Genomic DNA, 16,692 nt, shown 5'->3' on the forward strand with positions numbered 1-16,692 from the left:
TGTGCTCTAGTATAAAGTACACACTGGAGGTTGAAGACTTAATGCAAAGGAATAACTCAGTTTTCCTACTGATTACATGTTAAAATGATAATATTTTAGATATATTAGATTAAAAATATACTAAAATTAATTTCACCTGTCTCTTTCTAGCTTTTTCATGTAGCTACTAGAAAACTTAATTATATGTGTGGTTTGCATTATATTTCCATTGGACAGTGCTGGCCTAGAATTACCAGGAGGAAGGAGAGTGTTTAATGTCTTTAAGTACCTAATTATATTTGTCCCCTGTGCCTCTTCTTACTTTTTCTCTGAAGTTTACCTGTGTGTGCTTGCCTTTTGCTTACTCCAGGGTCTTGATGGGTAAAGCTGCCAGATTTTTAAATAATCTCTGGAGTAGTATAGAAACTAGGAACCCCATTTCAGAGGATGTAGAAAAAAGAATATGAACTTTGGTGAAGCTGTTAATCCAAAGCTGGTGATAAAATGTCTGTCATTAAAGCTAGTGCATTATGTCTTAGTTTTCAGAAGTCAGATACTGTGTGAAATTAAGATACCACACAGACCTTGTTAAAAAAAATACGTGGCAGTCAGCGTCTGGTCTACCTATATAATGAGAAAAAGGTGATATGTAGAGGTTTCTTTATAACTGCATAAATGTTTTTTATCATCTTAGAAGATGAGACCCCAAATCTTGCTTAACAGGAAGGTTTTCACCAGTGGTATGCTAAATAAAGTACAATCAGTATTTTACAGATGGTAAAATGAAGGAGTTAAGCATTTTTTTCCTTTATAGTGGTTCTTCATGTTCTATACCTTATAAACAAGATTATTTTCTAACATATAAATTACTTTGTTATTAACACCAAAGATATAAATGAGAAATGAACTTGAATCTTTTTGAAACAAGTTGAATTAAAAAAAATTTTTTTTTCAACTCCACTTTGAACTGTTACTATATTGTTATTTTAACTGTACTTTAATTTGTTAGCCAGAGGTAGTTTAATTCAAGTAATGGCTTATTTACAATGACTTCTCCTTCAAAAGATAGAAATGATCCCAGTATTTCCATTTGTTTTACAATATCCTCATGAAGAAATGACAGGATATAGGAAATCTGAAGAACTGCTGTACAAAAAATAAACAATACTTGTCATTATAGTTCTGATTAGAAGTAACTGAGTTGGACTTCTTGTCTTTAGTTGGAGGAAATAACTAACTTGCCTGCGGCTACATAGGAGGTTCAGACAGAGCCAAATAAGAACCCGAGTCAGCTGACTGTCATGCTAGAGCTCTTCCAGCTCTGTGGTCTGATGGTTAACCAGTAGCATAGGAGTGGTACTCTACAAAACCAGTGAAAGGAATGAAAGCTTTCTAAAAAAACACACTTCTTTAGAAAGTTCTTGTGCTTGTGCCCTCATGTAATGGCAGAATATTTAATTTTGGCTGTAGTATTGATATTTATTTTAATATAATGAAATTTTGAAATATTTTCTCTCTCTTAGGTCACTTGTAATGGATATTTTAGTTCATTTCTCTTTAAGGAATTAAAATGAAACATTTAAAGATAATCGTTTGTTTGTTTGTTTGTTTCAGGTAGATAATCCAGTTTCTGTCTTAACGCAAGAGATGAGCAAGCAGTTCTTGCAGTCTAAAAATGAGGGAGACAAATACAAAGTAAGATGCACCGAAGTGAACATAAACCTAACCGAAAAGAATACATTTATAGATTAAGCATCTATACTGAACATTAATCACATAGTAAATATCGAGGATTTTTTTAAGTCACCATTTAGAGTAATATTGTAGGACTAATTTAGGAACTTGTTAAGTAAGATGGAAGTATAATTTTCTTGGTAAATCCTTGCTTTAACTTCTTTGCTTTTAATTCTGAAAGAGAATGAATTCTAAAATTTATCTTTATGGAAATACAAGGGAATGATTGCCCAAACATACATAATAACTTTTAAACATTAGATTATTTTAAACTTTTTTTAAAATTAATTAATTAATTTATTTATTTTTGGCTGCGTTGGGTCTTTGTTGCTGCACGTGGGCTTTCTCTAGTTGCGGCGAGTGAGGGGCTACTCTTTGTTGTGGTGCGTGGGCTTCTCATTGCAGTGGCTTCTCTTGTTGCAGAGCACGGGCTCTAGGCTCGTGGGCTTCAGTAGTTCTGGCACGCGGGCTCAGTACTTGTGGCGTGCGGGCTTAGTTGCTCTGCGGCATGTGGGATCTTCCCGGACCAGGGCTCGAACCCATGTTCCCTGCATTGGCAGGCGGATTCTTAACCACTGCGCCACCAGGGAAGCCCCTATTTAAAACTTTTTAAAAAGCCAACAAAATATATGACTACTACTACAGCTTACAGTGTGACTTTTAAATGGGTTTTCGTATTCCCTATGCTAAAAATTATGATGCATTAAGATCAAGGATACTGGGACATCCCTGGTGGCACAGTGGTTAAGAATCCGCCTGCCAATGCAGGGGATATGGGTTCGAGCCCTGGTCCAGGAAGATCCCACATGCCGCGGAGCAACTAAGCCCGTGCGCCACAACTACTGAGCCCGCGTTCCAGAACTACTGAAGTCCGTGTGCCTAGAGCCCATGCTCTGCAACAAGAGAAGCCACCATAATGAGAAACCTGCACACTGCAACGAAGAGTAGCCCCCGCTTTCCACAATTAGAGAAAGCCCGTGTGCAGCAACGGAGACCCAATGTATTTACTTGCTTAAGTATGTTTTTAATGTCTTTTTACATAATTGGTCTAAAAGTTTTTAGAGACCAAATTCTTCTTTTTTTCATAGTCCCGTGGAAGTTTACCAACTCCTAATTGTGTTTTTCTTGTTGTTGATATAGTTCTTTATGAAAGCAACCCAACTGGAACAAATGAAGGAAGATTATTCATACATCATGGAAACCAAAGAAAGAACAAAGGAGCAGATAAATCAAGGAGAAGAGGTTTGTAAACACTTAATGCAATTATTTTAGAGATCAGTCAAATTCCTATAGTACTTATCGGGTAAATGGTATTGTAAAATTATATACCTACATATCTATATATGTATATCTATATAAAACTAGTAACATTTTTATAGTACTCTATCAACTATAACAAGTGTGGTTTTTTACATTCAGGGTATTTATTAGCCTTTACTTTTTTGTTTTATAATAATGGGTATGTCCATGTCTTAATTCTTCTATGAGGCTATAAAGTAGAGGACAGGGCAGTATCTAACATACTTATCCCTTAGTTCCACAATAAGATATCACTGATTCCCACTCGGAAGTAGTTTAAAAGCCATATTTCTTTTGATGGGAAAATAAGCACAAGCCTCAAGTTGGTATTAAACATAATATGCATTTATCATTATATACGATAGATAACTCTTTCATTACACTGGTAAAATGTTAACATTCTTTAAGCACTGATAGCTTGGTAGCAGCTGTCACATCAGTATTCACCAGCTTGGCAGCCATGTGAATGTGCTTGAATTTGAAATCACACAAGCCAATGTGACTTTTTTACTTAGGTTTGTTTTTACATCTGCTATAGTTTGTTCTTGTACTTTCTTCTTCTAATTCTTGAAGAGCAAACCTTTGTTTGATAATCAGAGATCTCAGAGTTATAAGGCCTATGTTTCAGCTGTTCATCCAGTACACTGAGTCCCACCAATTTTTGTATGATTCTGTATCCTTTTCTTTTGTCCCTTAGTCAGTTTTATACAGTCAGTTGCTTTCAGCAACTTTTTAGCATGTTCTTTTGAGATAGAAGTGTATTAATGATTGACCTAAGTCAACTTTATTAGATGTTACACTGACTTTTTTTTTTTTTTGCGGTACGTGGGCCTCTCACTGTTGTGGCCTCTCCCGTTGCGGAGCACAGGCTCCGGACGCGCAGGCTCAGCGGCCATGGCTCACGGGCCTAGCCGTTCCACGGTATGTGGGATCTTCCCGGACCGGGGCACAAACCCGTGTCCCCTGCATCGGCAGGCGGACTCTCAACCACTGCGCCACCAGGGAAGCCCATACACTGACCTTTTTTACTTCAAGTCTTTGAGGCATACATATTTAAAATGGGGTTTATAGTTATATGGTTCATTAAGTGAAAACTGAAAAAGCAAAGATGAGTGTATTTATTTTTATTCCCCATATTATTTCTTCAAACCTGGGGTATGTGATAGTGTGCAAGGATGTACTATAAACCACAGAATTGATAATGGAGTATCAGTGTTATTGGAGTGTCAGTGTTATTATTGGGGAAAGGAAATATTGTATATTCAAGCAAATGTACATAGTATATACTAATATCTATTATTCTAAAAACAATAAATCAGGACTTTGAAGAAATTTGTTTGCTTCAAACAGCTTGGTGTTTAAATACCCACTTTCTTCATGGTATACTTTGTCGTAAGTGATTGAAGATACTTTGTTTATGAAGTTTAAGAAGCACATCCCTATATCATGTATCAGAGTTGCTTATGCATAATATGCACTTCATAGGAAATTTTTTCCTAATTAATTAAAGGCACTATATTCTCAAAATAAGCTCTGGATTTGAATAGTTTAATCTTTAAGAAGTAGAATGTGGCCTAACACAACATTGTAAATCAACAATACTTCAATAAAGATTTTAAAAACAAACAAACAAACAAACAAAAAAACCCCAAGCCAACAAAAAAGGCTACAGTGGGAGATACAAATGAACAAGTCAAAAAAAGAAATAGAATGTGAAGATTAGAAACTGGAAGTCATTCAGCCATCAAATATTAAGTTCCTACCATATGCCTGCTAGCATTGTGCTTTGGCCGTGACCATATAATGGCAAATACATACCAGGATTCTTGGGGTCATACACCTAACTATTCAGCAGAAAGCAGATGGTAGATAATTGACTATGGTGAGCACTACTAAAGGAGTTAAAGATTAGTTTGTGCAAAAGCACTTAATAGGATACTGGCAACAGGGTTTAGGGACAAGGCAGGGGCAGTGGGAGAGGTATAGTTGTTAAGTAAGTAATGTCTAAGGTAAGAACTGAAGGGTGAATAATACCAGGCAAAGGATGGTGAGAGTGAGGAAGTGTGTTCCAAGAAATAAGCATGAATGGAGTCTTGGGCAAGAGATCATGTGGTGGTTTTAAACAGCTGAAAGAATTCTACATTGTCTAAAGTGGAGAACACAAGCGTGAGAGTTAAGAGGCCAGATTGTGGAAGACCTTGTAAAACTTAAGGGCAGTACAACATATGGAAGTGGATGGCTTGATTAAATGTATATTTTCAGTAGATCACTCTACTGCAGAAGAGAGTGAACTGCTGTAAGGAAAGAATAAACAGAGAGATCAATAAGGAAGGTATTACCGTTGTTCAAACAGATGATGATGATGTAAGTTAGGGTAGTGGCAGTGGTAGTGTAGAGAAGAGCTTTGAAATGGTTTGGGCCAATGTTCTATGGACATGTAGGGTAGTGGTGAAAACAGAAGCCAGATTTGTGGGGCTGAAAACCAGAGAGAGAATTGAAGAGCTAGAGATAATTTTCATGAAACTTGGATGGAAAGGGAAGACGGCTTTTAGAGGAAGAGGTGGTATCCAGGGGTGGATATTGGTGGTTTTGTTTGTAAATTGGAAAGATAAGTAAGTAAAGTTTTAAATGTGATCATGGAAAGGAGTCAGTGAGGAGGATTAAGTGGAAAAAAGATGGGATGAAAAATCAACTAATTTAGACCTCTTGAGAAGGCAGAAGGGGGGTGAGTAGGATCTAAGTAAGAGATAGGGACTGGACTTAAGTATAATGAAGCCACCTCTTCTGTTTTAGCAGGAGGAAAAGACTGCTTTAGGTTTATATATAAGGTTGTTGAACACTGGAGACGGTTTCTTTCTGATAGCTTCTGAATTCTGTGAAATAGGCATCAGGGAGAAGGAGTAAGGGATTAGGGTGGCAGTTATCATGAGGTTTGAAGAGAGTGATGATGGATTGAAATACTCCTGAAGAATGGGAAAGTGACTTGGATAGGGAAACACACTAAGATCCATAGTGAAGACCTTAGTTGAACGTGGAAACCACGAATGAAGAGGAGAGGCTGTCTACCCAGGTGTGCAGCTTTAGAAGCTGTTCATACATCACTATAGTTTTTGCTTTATTAATTAATTATTAACAGAAAGCTTGGATAAGAAAAAATGTAACATTTGATTTTTAGAAATAAATTCCTTTTAAGCCTTCCATTATCACTGGAATGGATCCTGGGTATACTTCGCCCAGGAGAACAGTCCAGTCTGTCTATCAGGTAGGGAACTGATAGAAACTGAGTTTCGTCTATACTTGTGTGGTCTTGAAACTTTTATTACTTTGCTCTTCTTCATTTGAAGAGTATCTGGTCATTTTTATAGTGCAGAAATTAACAAAATGATTGTACTTAGTAAATGTATACCAAAGAACCAAAAATATTTTTTATTTTTGCTTTAATTAAAGAAGTCATTTCCTAGCACATCTTTTTCAGTACTTGTTTATGCAGTATTCAAACGAAATACATTTGCAGAAAGTCTTGTCTCTTCAATGTTGTTAAGAAATATATTCTTTTTTCTTTTTTTAAGCGACTTACTGAACTAAAGCGCCAGTGTTTGGAGAAAGAAGAACGTTTTCAAAGTATTGCTGGCTTAAGTACAATGAAGACCAATCTGGAATACTTGAAACATGAAATGGCTTGGGCAGTGGTAATTTTCACTTAATTACCTATTCACACATATTTGTAATATACAGAATATACTTGGTTGTAGTTAGTCTTATATGTGACTTGCTATATAATTTCTTTTTAGGTCAATGAAATTGAAAAACAACTGAATGCTATCAGAGATAACATTAAAATTGGAGAAGATCGTGCTGCTAGACTTGAGAGGAAAATGGAAGAACAGCAGGTAATTATATTTTTTTTATACAAAGGTATAAGTTGGTTGAGGGGTAAATAAAGGGAGTAATTTTCTGTTGAGGGTTTCCACATGGACCTTTGTACCACAGAGCAGACCTGCTCTTTATATTTACCTTGCCATTCTCTTGTTAACAGCTTTATTGAGATATGATTCATATACCATACAATCCACCCATTTAAAATTTACAGTTCAGTGGTTTTTTTGTATATTCACAGGGTTGTACAGCCACCACTGTGGAATTTCTCTGCCATCGTGCTGGAAGTAGACCTCCTAGCCATTTATTTCTTTATAGGAGCCCTGGTGTACTCAGTGTGACTGACTTACATCTTAGTATTTTGTTCTACTTAGCTTATGAGCTTCTGGCTCCCAGGCTTAGTTGTAGTACAGGGTGTAATCTTTCCCACCTTACTTTTTCCTGTCTACCCCTAAGATAATAAGCAGGTTGGTCTTTTTCCTTTTAAGGGTTATAACATTAATCCATGAAAGGTAATAGATGAATGTGTAAAAGTAACAGAAATGATGAAGACAGTACATTTACTTAGTGATCTCTGGGCTGAATTTCTTATTCCCTCTTCAGGTAGTAAATGGAAATTCAACCCCACCCACCTCTCTCACCTTAGATTTTCATATCTGAGAGAATATTCTGAAATTTTCATTCAATTCTTCTCAGCTTCATTTCTTAGCTTGTCATAGGGGAAGACCTTGTTGCTTTCCTCTTTAGATATTCCCCAATCTAAAAGTGAAATCCAGTCTTAGTAATAAACACTCATTTTTTTTTTCAAGTGGGGAAAGGAAAATCTTGAGGTTGGATGATATTTAGTTCTGTGGCTATTTGCTCTACTTAAGTATTTGGCCATGCTATGTAGTAAATGGTAAATTTCTGGACGGTTTGGACTATCTTATATTTATATCCTTCCTACCATGTCTTACATAAAACCTTTCACATAGTATATGCTTGTTTATTGATTATAGAATAACTATTGAAGGGAAGGTTTCTGAAGAAATAGTGTCTAAAGCAGACTTCAAACTTGTATTAACCTAATTTAAACTGAAGATAGATGAATTATATTTAGTTTGTATAACACCTAGACCAACTTCAATTTTTATAAAAAACATAGATATTATACTACTGATGTCTTAATAACAGAACTACACTACCATTCTATATAATGTTTCCTAAATAGCCTACATATTGACAATTCCCTAATCTGTATCTCCTAATCAAACTTTTATCCTGAGCCCTTGGTTCAAATATTTGTCTTCCCATCTTTACCTACATGTTCCAGACACTTCAAACTTAGCATTTCTAGTTGAATAGCTGTGACAGAGACTTTATAGCCCACAAAGCCTGAAGTATACACTATCGGGCTCTTTCTAGAAAAAATCTGCTGATCTCTGATCCAAATAGTTCTCATATTTGTCCCTTCTAATCCATTCCTATTTTCAGTGCGACATTTTGGTCCCTAATTATTTTTGTCCCAGAACATTACATTAACTTCTGACTGACATCATTTCCTTTCATTTTTCCCTTTCCCTTGCCTTCCATGTGCTTCCAAAGTGATTGTACATATAGATTTACGTATGGTTTCGTTATAGATTTACGTATAGTTCCGTATCTTGTTTCCCTGTCACTTAGAGGATTCAGTTGTAAAAGCTGATCATGGAATTCAAAGCCCTCCTACCCCTTCATCTCATCTCCCACCACTACCCTCTCAATTCAAGCTCCAGAAATAATTTTAATTCCTAAAATGGTTTTGATGCCTTTCCACATGCTTTTCCAACTCCCCGTAACACCTTTCCCCAGCTTTTTTCCTGGTACATTTTGATCAATCTTCCAAATTTCAGCTCACATGCTTCTTTGAAGGCATTCCTAACTTTTTCTGACAGACCTATGAATTCTTCCTCGTGCTTTCACAATTACAAATATACATATCCTACTTAAGCATTATTGCATCCAAACTGCCTGATCTATTTGCATGTTTGTTTCTCTGCTAAATTGTGTCCGTCTCCCTTTAATTGTGTTACTTGAAGACAGTTGTTACTATATCTTTGTATCCCCAGAATATAGCACATTTATTGGAAAGCTAAATGTGGAATTAAAATATATGTTAGCATTTCAAATTATTCGAGAAAGGCAAATCAAAACTACAGTGAGGTATCACCTCACACCAGTCAGAATGGCCATCCTCAAAAAGTCTACAAATAATAGATGCTGGAGAAGGTGTGGAGAAAAGGGAACCCTCCTGCACTATTGGTGGGAATGTAAATTGGTGCAGCCACTATGGAGAACAGTATGGAGGTTCCTTAAAAAACTAAAAGTAGAGTTACCATACGACCCAGCAATCCCACTCCTAGGCATATATCCAAAAAAGATGAAAACTAATTAAAAAAGATACATGCACCTCAGTGTTCATAGCAGCACTATTTATAATAGCCAAGACATGGAAGCAGCCTAAGTGTCTATCAACAGATGAATGGATAAAGAATATGTGGTACACACACACACACACACACACACACACACACGCACGCACACTGGAATATTACTCTGCCATAAAAAATAATGAGATACTGCCATTTGCAGCAACATCAGTGGACCTAGAGATTATCGTACTAAGTGAAGTAAGTCAGACAGAGAAAGACAAATATTACATGATATCACTTATATGTGGAATCTAAAAAGTGATACAAATGAACTTATTAACAAAACAGAAACAGCCTCACAGACATAGAAGGCAAATTTATGGTTACCAAAGGGGCAAGGGGTGAAGGGTAAATTAGGAGTATGGGATTAATGTATACATACCACTATATATAAAATAAACAACAAGGGCTTACTGTATAGTACAGGGAACCTATATTCAATATCTTGTACTAACCTATAATGGAAAAGAATCTGAAAAAGAATAGATAGATAGATAGATATGTACCTATCTATATATATCTATGTATATGTATAACTGAATCACTTTGGTATACACCTGAAACTAACATAATATTGTAAATCAACAATATTTCCATTAAAAAAATACCTATTTAACACTTTATATAATTATGTTTGTTTACCTAATTAATGTCTCAAGTTAGAGCAAAATTAAGTTTATTTGAAATGTGAACCATATATAATTATTTTTTTATTTTTTCTGTTTATTGGAGAAAAATAAAATATACTCCAACAATGTTATTTTCTTAAAGGTCAAACTTAATGAAGCAGAAAAAAAATACAAGGATATTCAAGATAAACTAGAAAAGATTAGTCAAGAGACAAATGCACGAGCACCAGAATGTATGGCATTGAAAGCAGATCTTACTTCTAAGAAAAGGGCCTATAATGAAGCTGAGGTGAGAGAAATTTTCCAATATTAAAAATTGCATATCAACTATAAATACTGTTCATTTATTTTTAAAAGTAGAGGTTTTTGTAATTGTGTTGCTTTCAGACTTTAAAAAATGTAATGATTTCATATGGCCATATATGTATGTTGTTTTAAAAATATATTTCTGCATATATTCAACCTCTGATTTGACGATTTGGCAAAAGTGGTTTTGAATGGGGTGTTTGTTTTTTCATTTTACCAAAGTATGTCTAATTTTTTTTAGGTTTTATACAACCATTCCCTAAACGAGTATAGAGCATTAAAGAAAGATGATGAGCAGCTCTGCAAAAGAATTGAAGAACTGAGAAAAAGGTAAGATAGTTACTTTACAATTTTCATAGTTATCTCATTTTGTAATAACGTAATCCAGGTGAAATAGAATATTTTATTTTCTGTATTATTGCTAAAGGAATTTTATCACATTGCTTTATGTTTTTTCAATGTTAGGTTTTTCATTGAACATTTTCCACTTTGTATTATTTACCATTAGTGCTGATCAGTCTTTGGAACCTGAACGGTTGGAAAGGCAAAAAAAAATATCTTGCTTAAAAGAAAAAGTAAAGGTCTTACAGGATCAAGAAAGTTCAGTCAATCAAGAGATCGAACAGTTTCAGCAAGCCATAGAAAAGGACAAAGAAGAACATACCAGAATTAAGTAAGTGTCCACATTCTTATACTTTTTTCAGTTATTTGAAAATCATCTAGTTTTCCTCTTTATATGAAAAGAGAATACATGTTTTTTTTGTTGTTGTTGTTCTTCCTCATAATAAGGGATCTTTTAAAATCACTTTCCTAATAAGACTTCTTAAACTTGTAGAATTGGACAGTTTCTGGGATTTCTAGTCCTCGTCACGATTGCATTTTTTTTTTTTTTCCATGCTAAGTTTTGAGGTCTTCTGACTTTTTTCCTGGTAGCACAGTTGTTTTCAAATGAAGAAATCCGCTTTTAGTTTTTAGGGCAGCTGTGTCATTCACTGGTATGCAGGTATTAGGGGAAAAGACTGAGTATTTCTATTTAACTGTATCACATATCTGTTTTGTTTTTCCACTTGTATTTTGTAGGAGAGAAGAGTTAGATGTGAAGAATACACTGAACTATAATCAGAGGCAACTGAAAGAATTGAAAGATAGTAAAACTGATCGACTGAAAAGATTTGGCCCTCATGTTCCAGCTCTTCTGGAAGCCATAGATGATGCTTACAGACGGGGGCATTTTACCTACAAACCTGTAGGCCCTTTAGGTATTTGTCACCAATTAGTCAGTATATAATAAAAATTAGAAGTACATTTTTATTTTCTGGAAGGAGTCTGTTGAATATAATTTTAAAACGCTGTTATCGAAGAACCGTCTAGTTATATGTAGACTTTGTACATATTTTAAGAAACAATGATAAAATCACTTTAAACTTTGTAACTTTCCTTTTGTATATTTTAAGCATAAAAAAGCCAAAAGAAAGAGAACTTAGGAAAAGGAAAAGTAATTATAGAGTTGAATAATCTGCTTTTGGTTTTTTTTTGAATGAATAAATCAATGAACTAATTTGCATGTAATTGATTAGTAGGAAAACTCAATGATATCAAGATATAGTTAAAAGGCCTATCACCTGAGTTTTGTGTAAAACTTGATAAAATGACTTGTCTTTTTAAGTTTCTATTTAGGTTTGGACAATATTACTTCTAAGTCCTCTTTCAACTATAAGCCTGAGGTTATTTAGTTATCCTCATATATACATGAGGAAAAAAAATCAATTCAGTTCTGAGGAGTTATCTCTCGTTCTGTACATCATTAGGTGAAAATGATGCTATAAATATAAATATACTTTTTTAGTAAAGTACTGTATAAGTACAGTATTATGTACTGTATTAAGTATTGTAGTAATGTCTCTTCATTTAAATGATATGTACCTCTATACGAGGATCCATTTCAATAGATGAGGTATTTTTTTTCCCTCTCTAAATCTAAAATTTCAATATTAATCAGTTTTACAGAAAATAGTGAACAGTCTATAACCCTTTTGGCTTGATTTTCAAAACACCATTCAGAGGCTGGAATAGTATTTTATATATATATATATATATATATATATATATATATATATATATATACACACATAGGAGAAATACTGTTGATTTACATTAGAGCGAGACAGCTTTTCACAGGATTTGGTGGGTTTTGTCCCCAGTGTATCCAGTGGGATGGGGTATTTCCCATTTGCTTAAAATAAGATCTATAATATCATTTAAATTGCTTCATATGAAAATATTTTAAAGTCATTTATGAACTATTATAAAGATAGTTACATTAATATTTCAAGTATTTATGGGCTTTTTAATAATTTTCTCTCACTTTTAGGAGCTTGCATTCACCTTCGGGACCCTGAGCTTGCTTTGGCTATTGAATCTTGCTTAAAAGGACTTCTGCAAGCCTATTGTTGTCATAATCATGCTGATGAAAGAGTGCTTCAGGCACTGATGAAAAGGTTTTACTCACCAGGGACCTCACGGCCACAGATAATAGTTTCTGAGTTTCGGAATGAGGTGTATGATGTAAGACACAGGTAAGGCATCAGTAATTAAATACTGTTTCTGGTTTTACTTAGTTACGTGCAAGCTCAGAAAGAGTTAAAACATTTTTAATGTTAACCATATCTACACTACTGATTTGTAAAATTGCATCAAGCCAGGTCTTTAATTTGAATCTTAGGCATTGGAGATACATAGATAAATGAGAGATACTCCCTGCCTTTGAGGTCCTTACATGAGATCTGTTTTGGGAGACATACTGGGAAGTAGATGTTGTGTGGCTTAGAAATTGTACTGAAGAGGGAAATGGTGCAGACCTGGCCACATTAATAGGGAGGGTGTACGGAAGAACTTTGGCACTCATTACTCACAGTTCAAGTCTAGGTGGTTTACAGATTCCATAAAGAGCTGTGATTGTTTTCTTTAATGACCCTAACAAACCTCAAGGGCACCATACCCAAACTGCCTTCTTTGTTAGCCGCTGGCTCGCTAATCACTTTACTTTTAAAGATATATGTGTATGTGTGTGTGTGTATTCCTACATATATATAGTCCTCTCTATATATCCCTGTATATATATTCCTATGTATATATATTCCTATATATATATATTCCTATATATTTATATTCCTATTAACAGATTGTTTTAAAATTTATCTCTCCCACTCCACCTTTTCTTATAAATCCAATTTCTGCTTTTTTCAATTGCCTTATATTTGGAAACATTAAAAATGCCCTTCATTTTAAGCATGTTTTTTCTGTGTTTAATTTGATTGTGGTATTTTTCCTTTTACTTGGTTTTAGAAATCACGTTTTTATTAAAGCTTTCTTCTAAGCTTAATTAAGATCATCAAATCATTTTGTCCTATAATTCCTCTTACCAGTGAGGCTCCCCGTGCTCACCTAGAATTTGATGTGTGGTTTTTCCTTTGTCCCTCTCGTCCTCTTTAGGCTTTCTACATTATGTTGTTTAGTGAGCCTATTCCATACTTGTCCTTTCCTTGTCTCATCACTGACATATTATTGCTACTATTCCTTCCTACTTTTAGTTTTCCTCGACTGATTTTACAGCATCTCTCAGCGGGCAACTAATTGTGATATAAACTAAATATGAAGTGCATCCCAGGGAAGCAGAGCGAAAGGAAGGGGTGGTTGTGACTGGGTGCTTTAGAGCAAGCTGGTGGGAGCAGCCCTGTCTAGCAGTGGCATGTGCCTGCTCCAAAATACTTGCTCCTTCCTACCATAGAAACCTGTGCTTTCAGTGGACTGGCCAGAGCCTATGTTTCACCACAATCCCCTCCCACATCCCCTCCCTCTTAGACTCGGGCTCCCTATCCCCTTTCCCCTCACTCCCTGCATTGTTTCATTGACACTGCTTGATGTTTCTAGGGCGCCCACCCCCTGTTCTTTCCTATCTTTGTTTTTACTTCCACTTGAACTCTGTCCTAAGGTTACTATCCTATTTCTCTGCCTCTTTTTAACAGGAAAAACTTCTCAGAAGAGTTGTTTGTGTCACTAATTTCTCTCTTCCCCTTCTTTCTTGAACCTACTCCAGTCAAGTTTTTATAGCTTCATCACGTACCAGAGCAGCTCTGGTCCAGGCGCCAGTAAGCCTTGCGTGGCTTGGTCCTGTCGACCTTCCTTCCTACCCGCTGACTTGACCTACCAGCAGTATTTGATTCAGTTGATCGTTTAATTCTTCCTGAAACACTTTTTTTTACTTGGTCCCTAGGATGTCACTCCTCTTGTTTTCCCAAATCTCTAGGTATTCTTTTCTAATGTCTTCTGCTTATTTCTCCTCACTTGGGAACCTCCAGTATCAGTGTTCCAGACCTCTTCTCCATGTGCACCTACTCCCAGCACTTACTTCCTGGGTGAACTCATCCAGTTTCATGGCTTTAAATATAGTCCATACACTGATGATCACCACATTATGTTTCTAGCTGGGCTCTTTCCTCTGAACTCCAGAATATAATACATTCAATTTATATTTTCCACTTTCATGTCCAAAAGACATTTGAAACTTAACATATCTAAAAGCCAAACTCCTGAGATCCACCCTAAAAACTGCTCTTCCTATAGTCATCCCCATCTCCATTTTTCAGTTGCTCAAGCCAAAACCTCAGTCATCCTTGACTTCTTTCTGCCATCCCACATCCTACTGGCTATACTTTATAAATGTATCCAGGATCTAAACACTTCTGCAGTGCCACCCTGGTTCACGCCATTATCATATCTCAAGTGAGTTTTGCTTCTGGTTCCCTTCCATCCACACTCTCAATATCACAGTCAAAGTAAAGTCAGACCATGTCATTCCTCTGCTCAAGTCGTCCTGTACGTTCTCATCCTCTTTAGGCCTAACTGCGACCTCTCGGGCCCACATGACCCGTCCTCTTGCCATCTCTCCTGTCCTTGTGTCCAGTAGCACTCCCAGCACTGCTCATCCACCACAGCACACTGGCCTCCCGGCTTCTCCAACAGCCCTCTTAGGGCCTTTGCAAATGCTGCTCCCTGGGCACAAAATGCTCTTCTTCAGTATGCTAATGTAACTCCCATTTCCTCAGGTGTCTGCCTGTTGACACCTTAGTAAGGCTCTTCCTGACTGTTTCTCTGTGAAAAAGCACAGTATATCACTTTTTCTTGATTTTTCTGGCTCCCTTCAGTAGAAGGTAAGCTCCATGGGGAGAAGGATATAGTCTGTTTTGTTAACTGCTATCTCCTTATCCTCTAAACAGCATCTTGCACATAGTAGGTGCTCGGTAAATACATGTTGAATTAATGAATGAATAAGTGGAAAACATATATATACAAAGATATTTCTTTGTTTTGGAATTTTAGAACTAAGAAAGCAGTAAGAATGCCATTGCCTTTTCCCAGTGTGTTTTAATTAAATGACTTTTAAGACTTTTAAATGACTTTTATAAGATTTAAGAAAACTGTAATGATTAAGTATAACAGGCAATAGGACATAATGATTGAGAATCTGGGTTCTAGAGCTGAGCTGCCTGGTTTAAATCCTAGCCTGACCTCTTACCTCTATGACATTGGGGAACTTATTAAATTCTCTGCAGCTCATTTGGGGAAAAAAAAAATAGAGCGGATAATATTATCTATCTCATATAGTTGTTTTGAGGAGTAAATGAGCTAATATAGGTTTCCACAGGGATATCCCTCTGTGGGTATAAAAATCTGTGGATGCTCAAGCCCCATACTTGGTCCTCTGAAGCCACAGTCCGCATCTGCTGATTCTGACAACCACGGATACTGCAGTGCATACTGTATTCATTGAAAAAGAATCCACATATAAGTGGACCTATGCAGTTCAAACTCGTGTTGTTCACGGGTCAACTGTATTTATAATATGCTTAGAACAGTGCCCAGCACATAGTAATATATAAATGTTTGCTAATAAAATAAAATAAACCTAATACAGATGTTTTCAAACGTTATCACATATTTTCCATGTCTTGTTACTATCCATCATCTCATCACCCATTTAAAAAATATACATATATAATTACCATTTGGTAAGTTAATCCTTATATATTTTTGTCTCCTAGAGCTGCTTATCATCCAGAGTTCCCAACGGTTCTGACAGCTTTAGAAATAGATAATGCAGTTGTCACAAATAGCCTAATTGACATGAGAAGCATAGAGACAGTGCTGCTGATCAAAGTAAGACCAGATGCTTGCTGTATTTTATATTATTCTGAATTTCCTAAACTGAGGTTGGTTATATAAATTCCTATTCTGCTTAAGTACTTGATATTTTATGAATTCTTTTTCTTAGAAAAACTTTGAGTTCTGTAAAATAAATCAGTGTTTATTCTTCATCAGCATACATATTTCTATTGATATGTACTTGTTAGATTAGATCA

General features: G+C 35.7%; 1 protein-coding gene across 1 annotated transcript in view; it reads left to right on the forward strand.

The window, feature by feature from the left end:
• SMC6 (structural maintenance of chromosomes 6) overlaps window positions 1-16,692 on the forward strand; it is a 60,475-nt gene that overhangs the window by 12,865 nt on the left and 30,918 nt on the right. Inside the window, exons 6-15 of the mRNA XM_079721521.1 lie at window positions 1,594-1,674; window positions 2,854-2,955; window positions 6,582-6,701; window positions 6,804-6,902; window positions 10,110-10,256; window positions 10,515-10,603; window positions 10,782-10,946; window positions 11,354-11,532; window positions 12,645-12,849; window positions 16,375-16,489. Coding sequence (XP_079577647.1) covers window positions 1,594-1,674; window positions 2,854-2,955; window positions 6,582-6,701; window positions 6,804-6,902; window positions 10,110-10,256; window positions 10,515-10,603; window positions 10,782-10,946; window positions 11,354-11,532; window positions 12,645-12,849; window positions 16,375-16,489 — 1,302 coding nt within the window. The remainder of the gene's footprint in view (window positions 1-1,593; window positions 1,675-2,853; window positions 2,956-6,581; window positions 6,702-6,803; window positions 6,903-10,109; window positions 10,257-10,514; window positions 10,604-10,781; window positions 10,947-11,353; window positions 11,533-12,644; window positions 12,850-16,374; window positions 16,490-16,692) is intronic.

The sequence above is a fragment of the Hyperoodon ampullatus genome (genome assembly GCF_949752795.1).
Source record: "Hyperoodon ampullatus genome assembly, chromosome: 15".
NCBI classification, from domain to species: Eukaryota; Metazoa; Chordata; class Mammalia; order Artiodactyla; family Ziphiidae; genus Hyperoodon; species Hyperoodon ampullatus.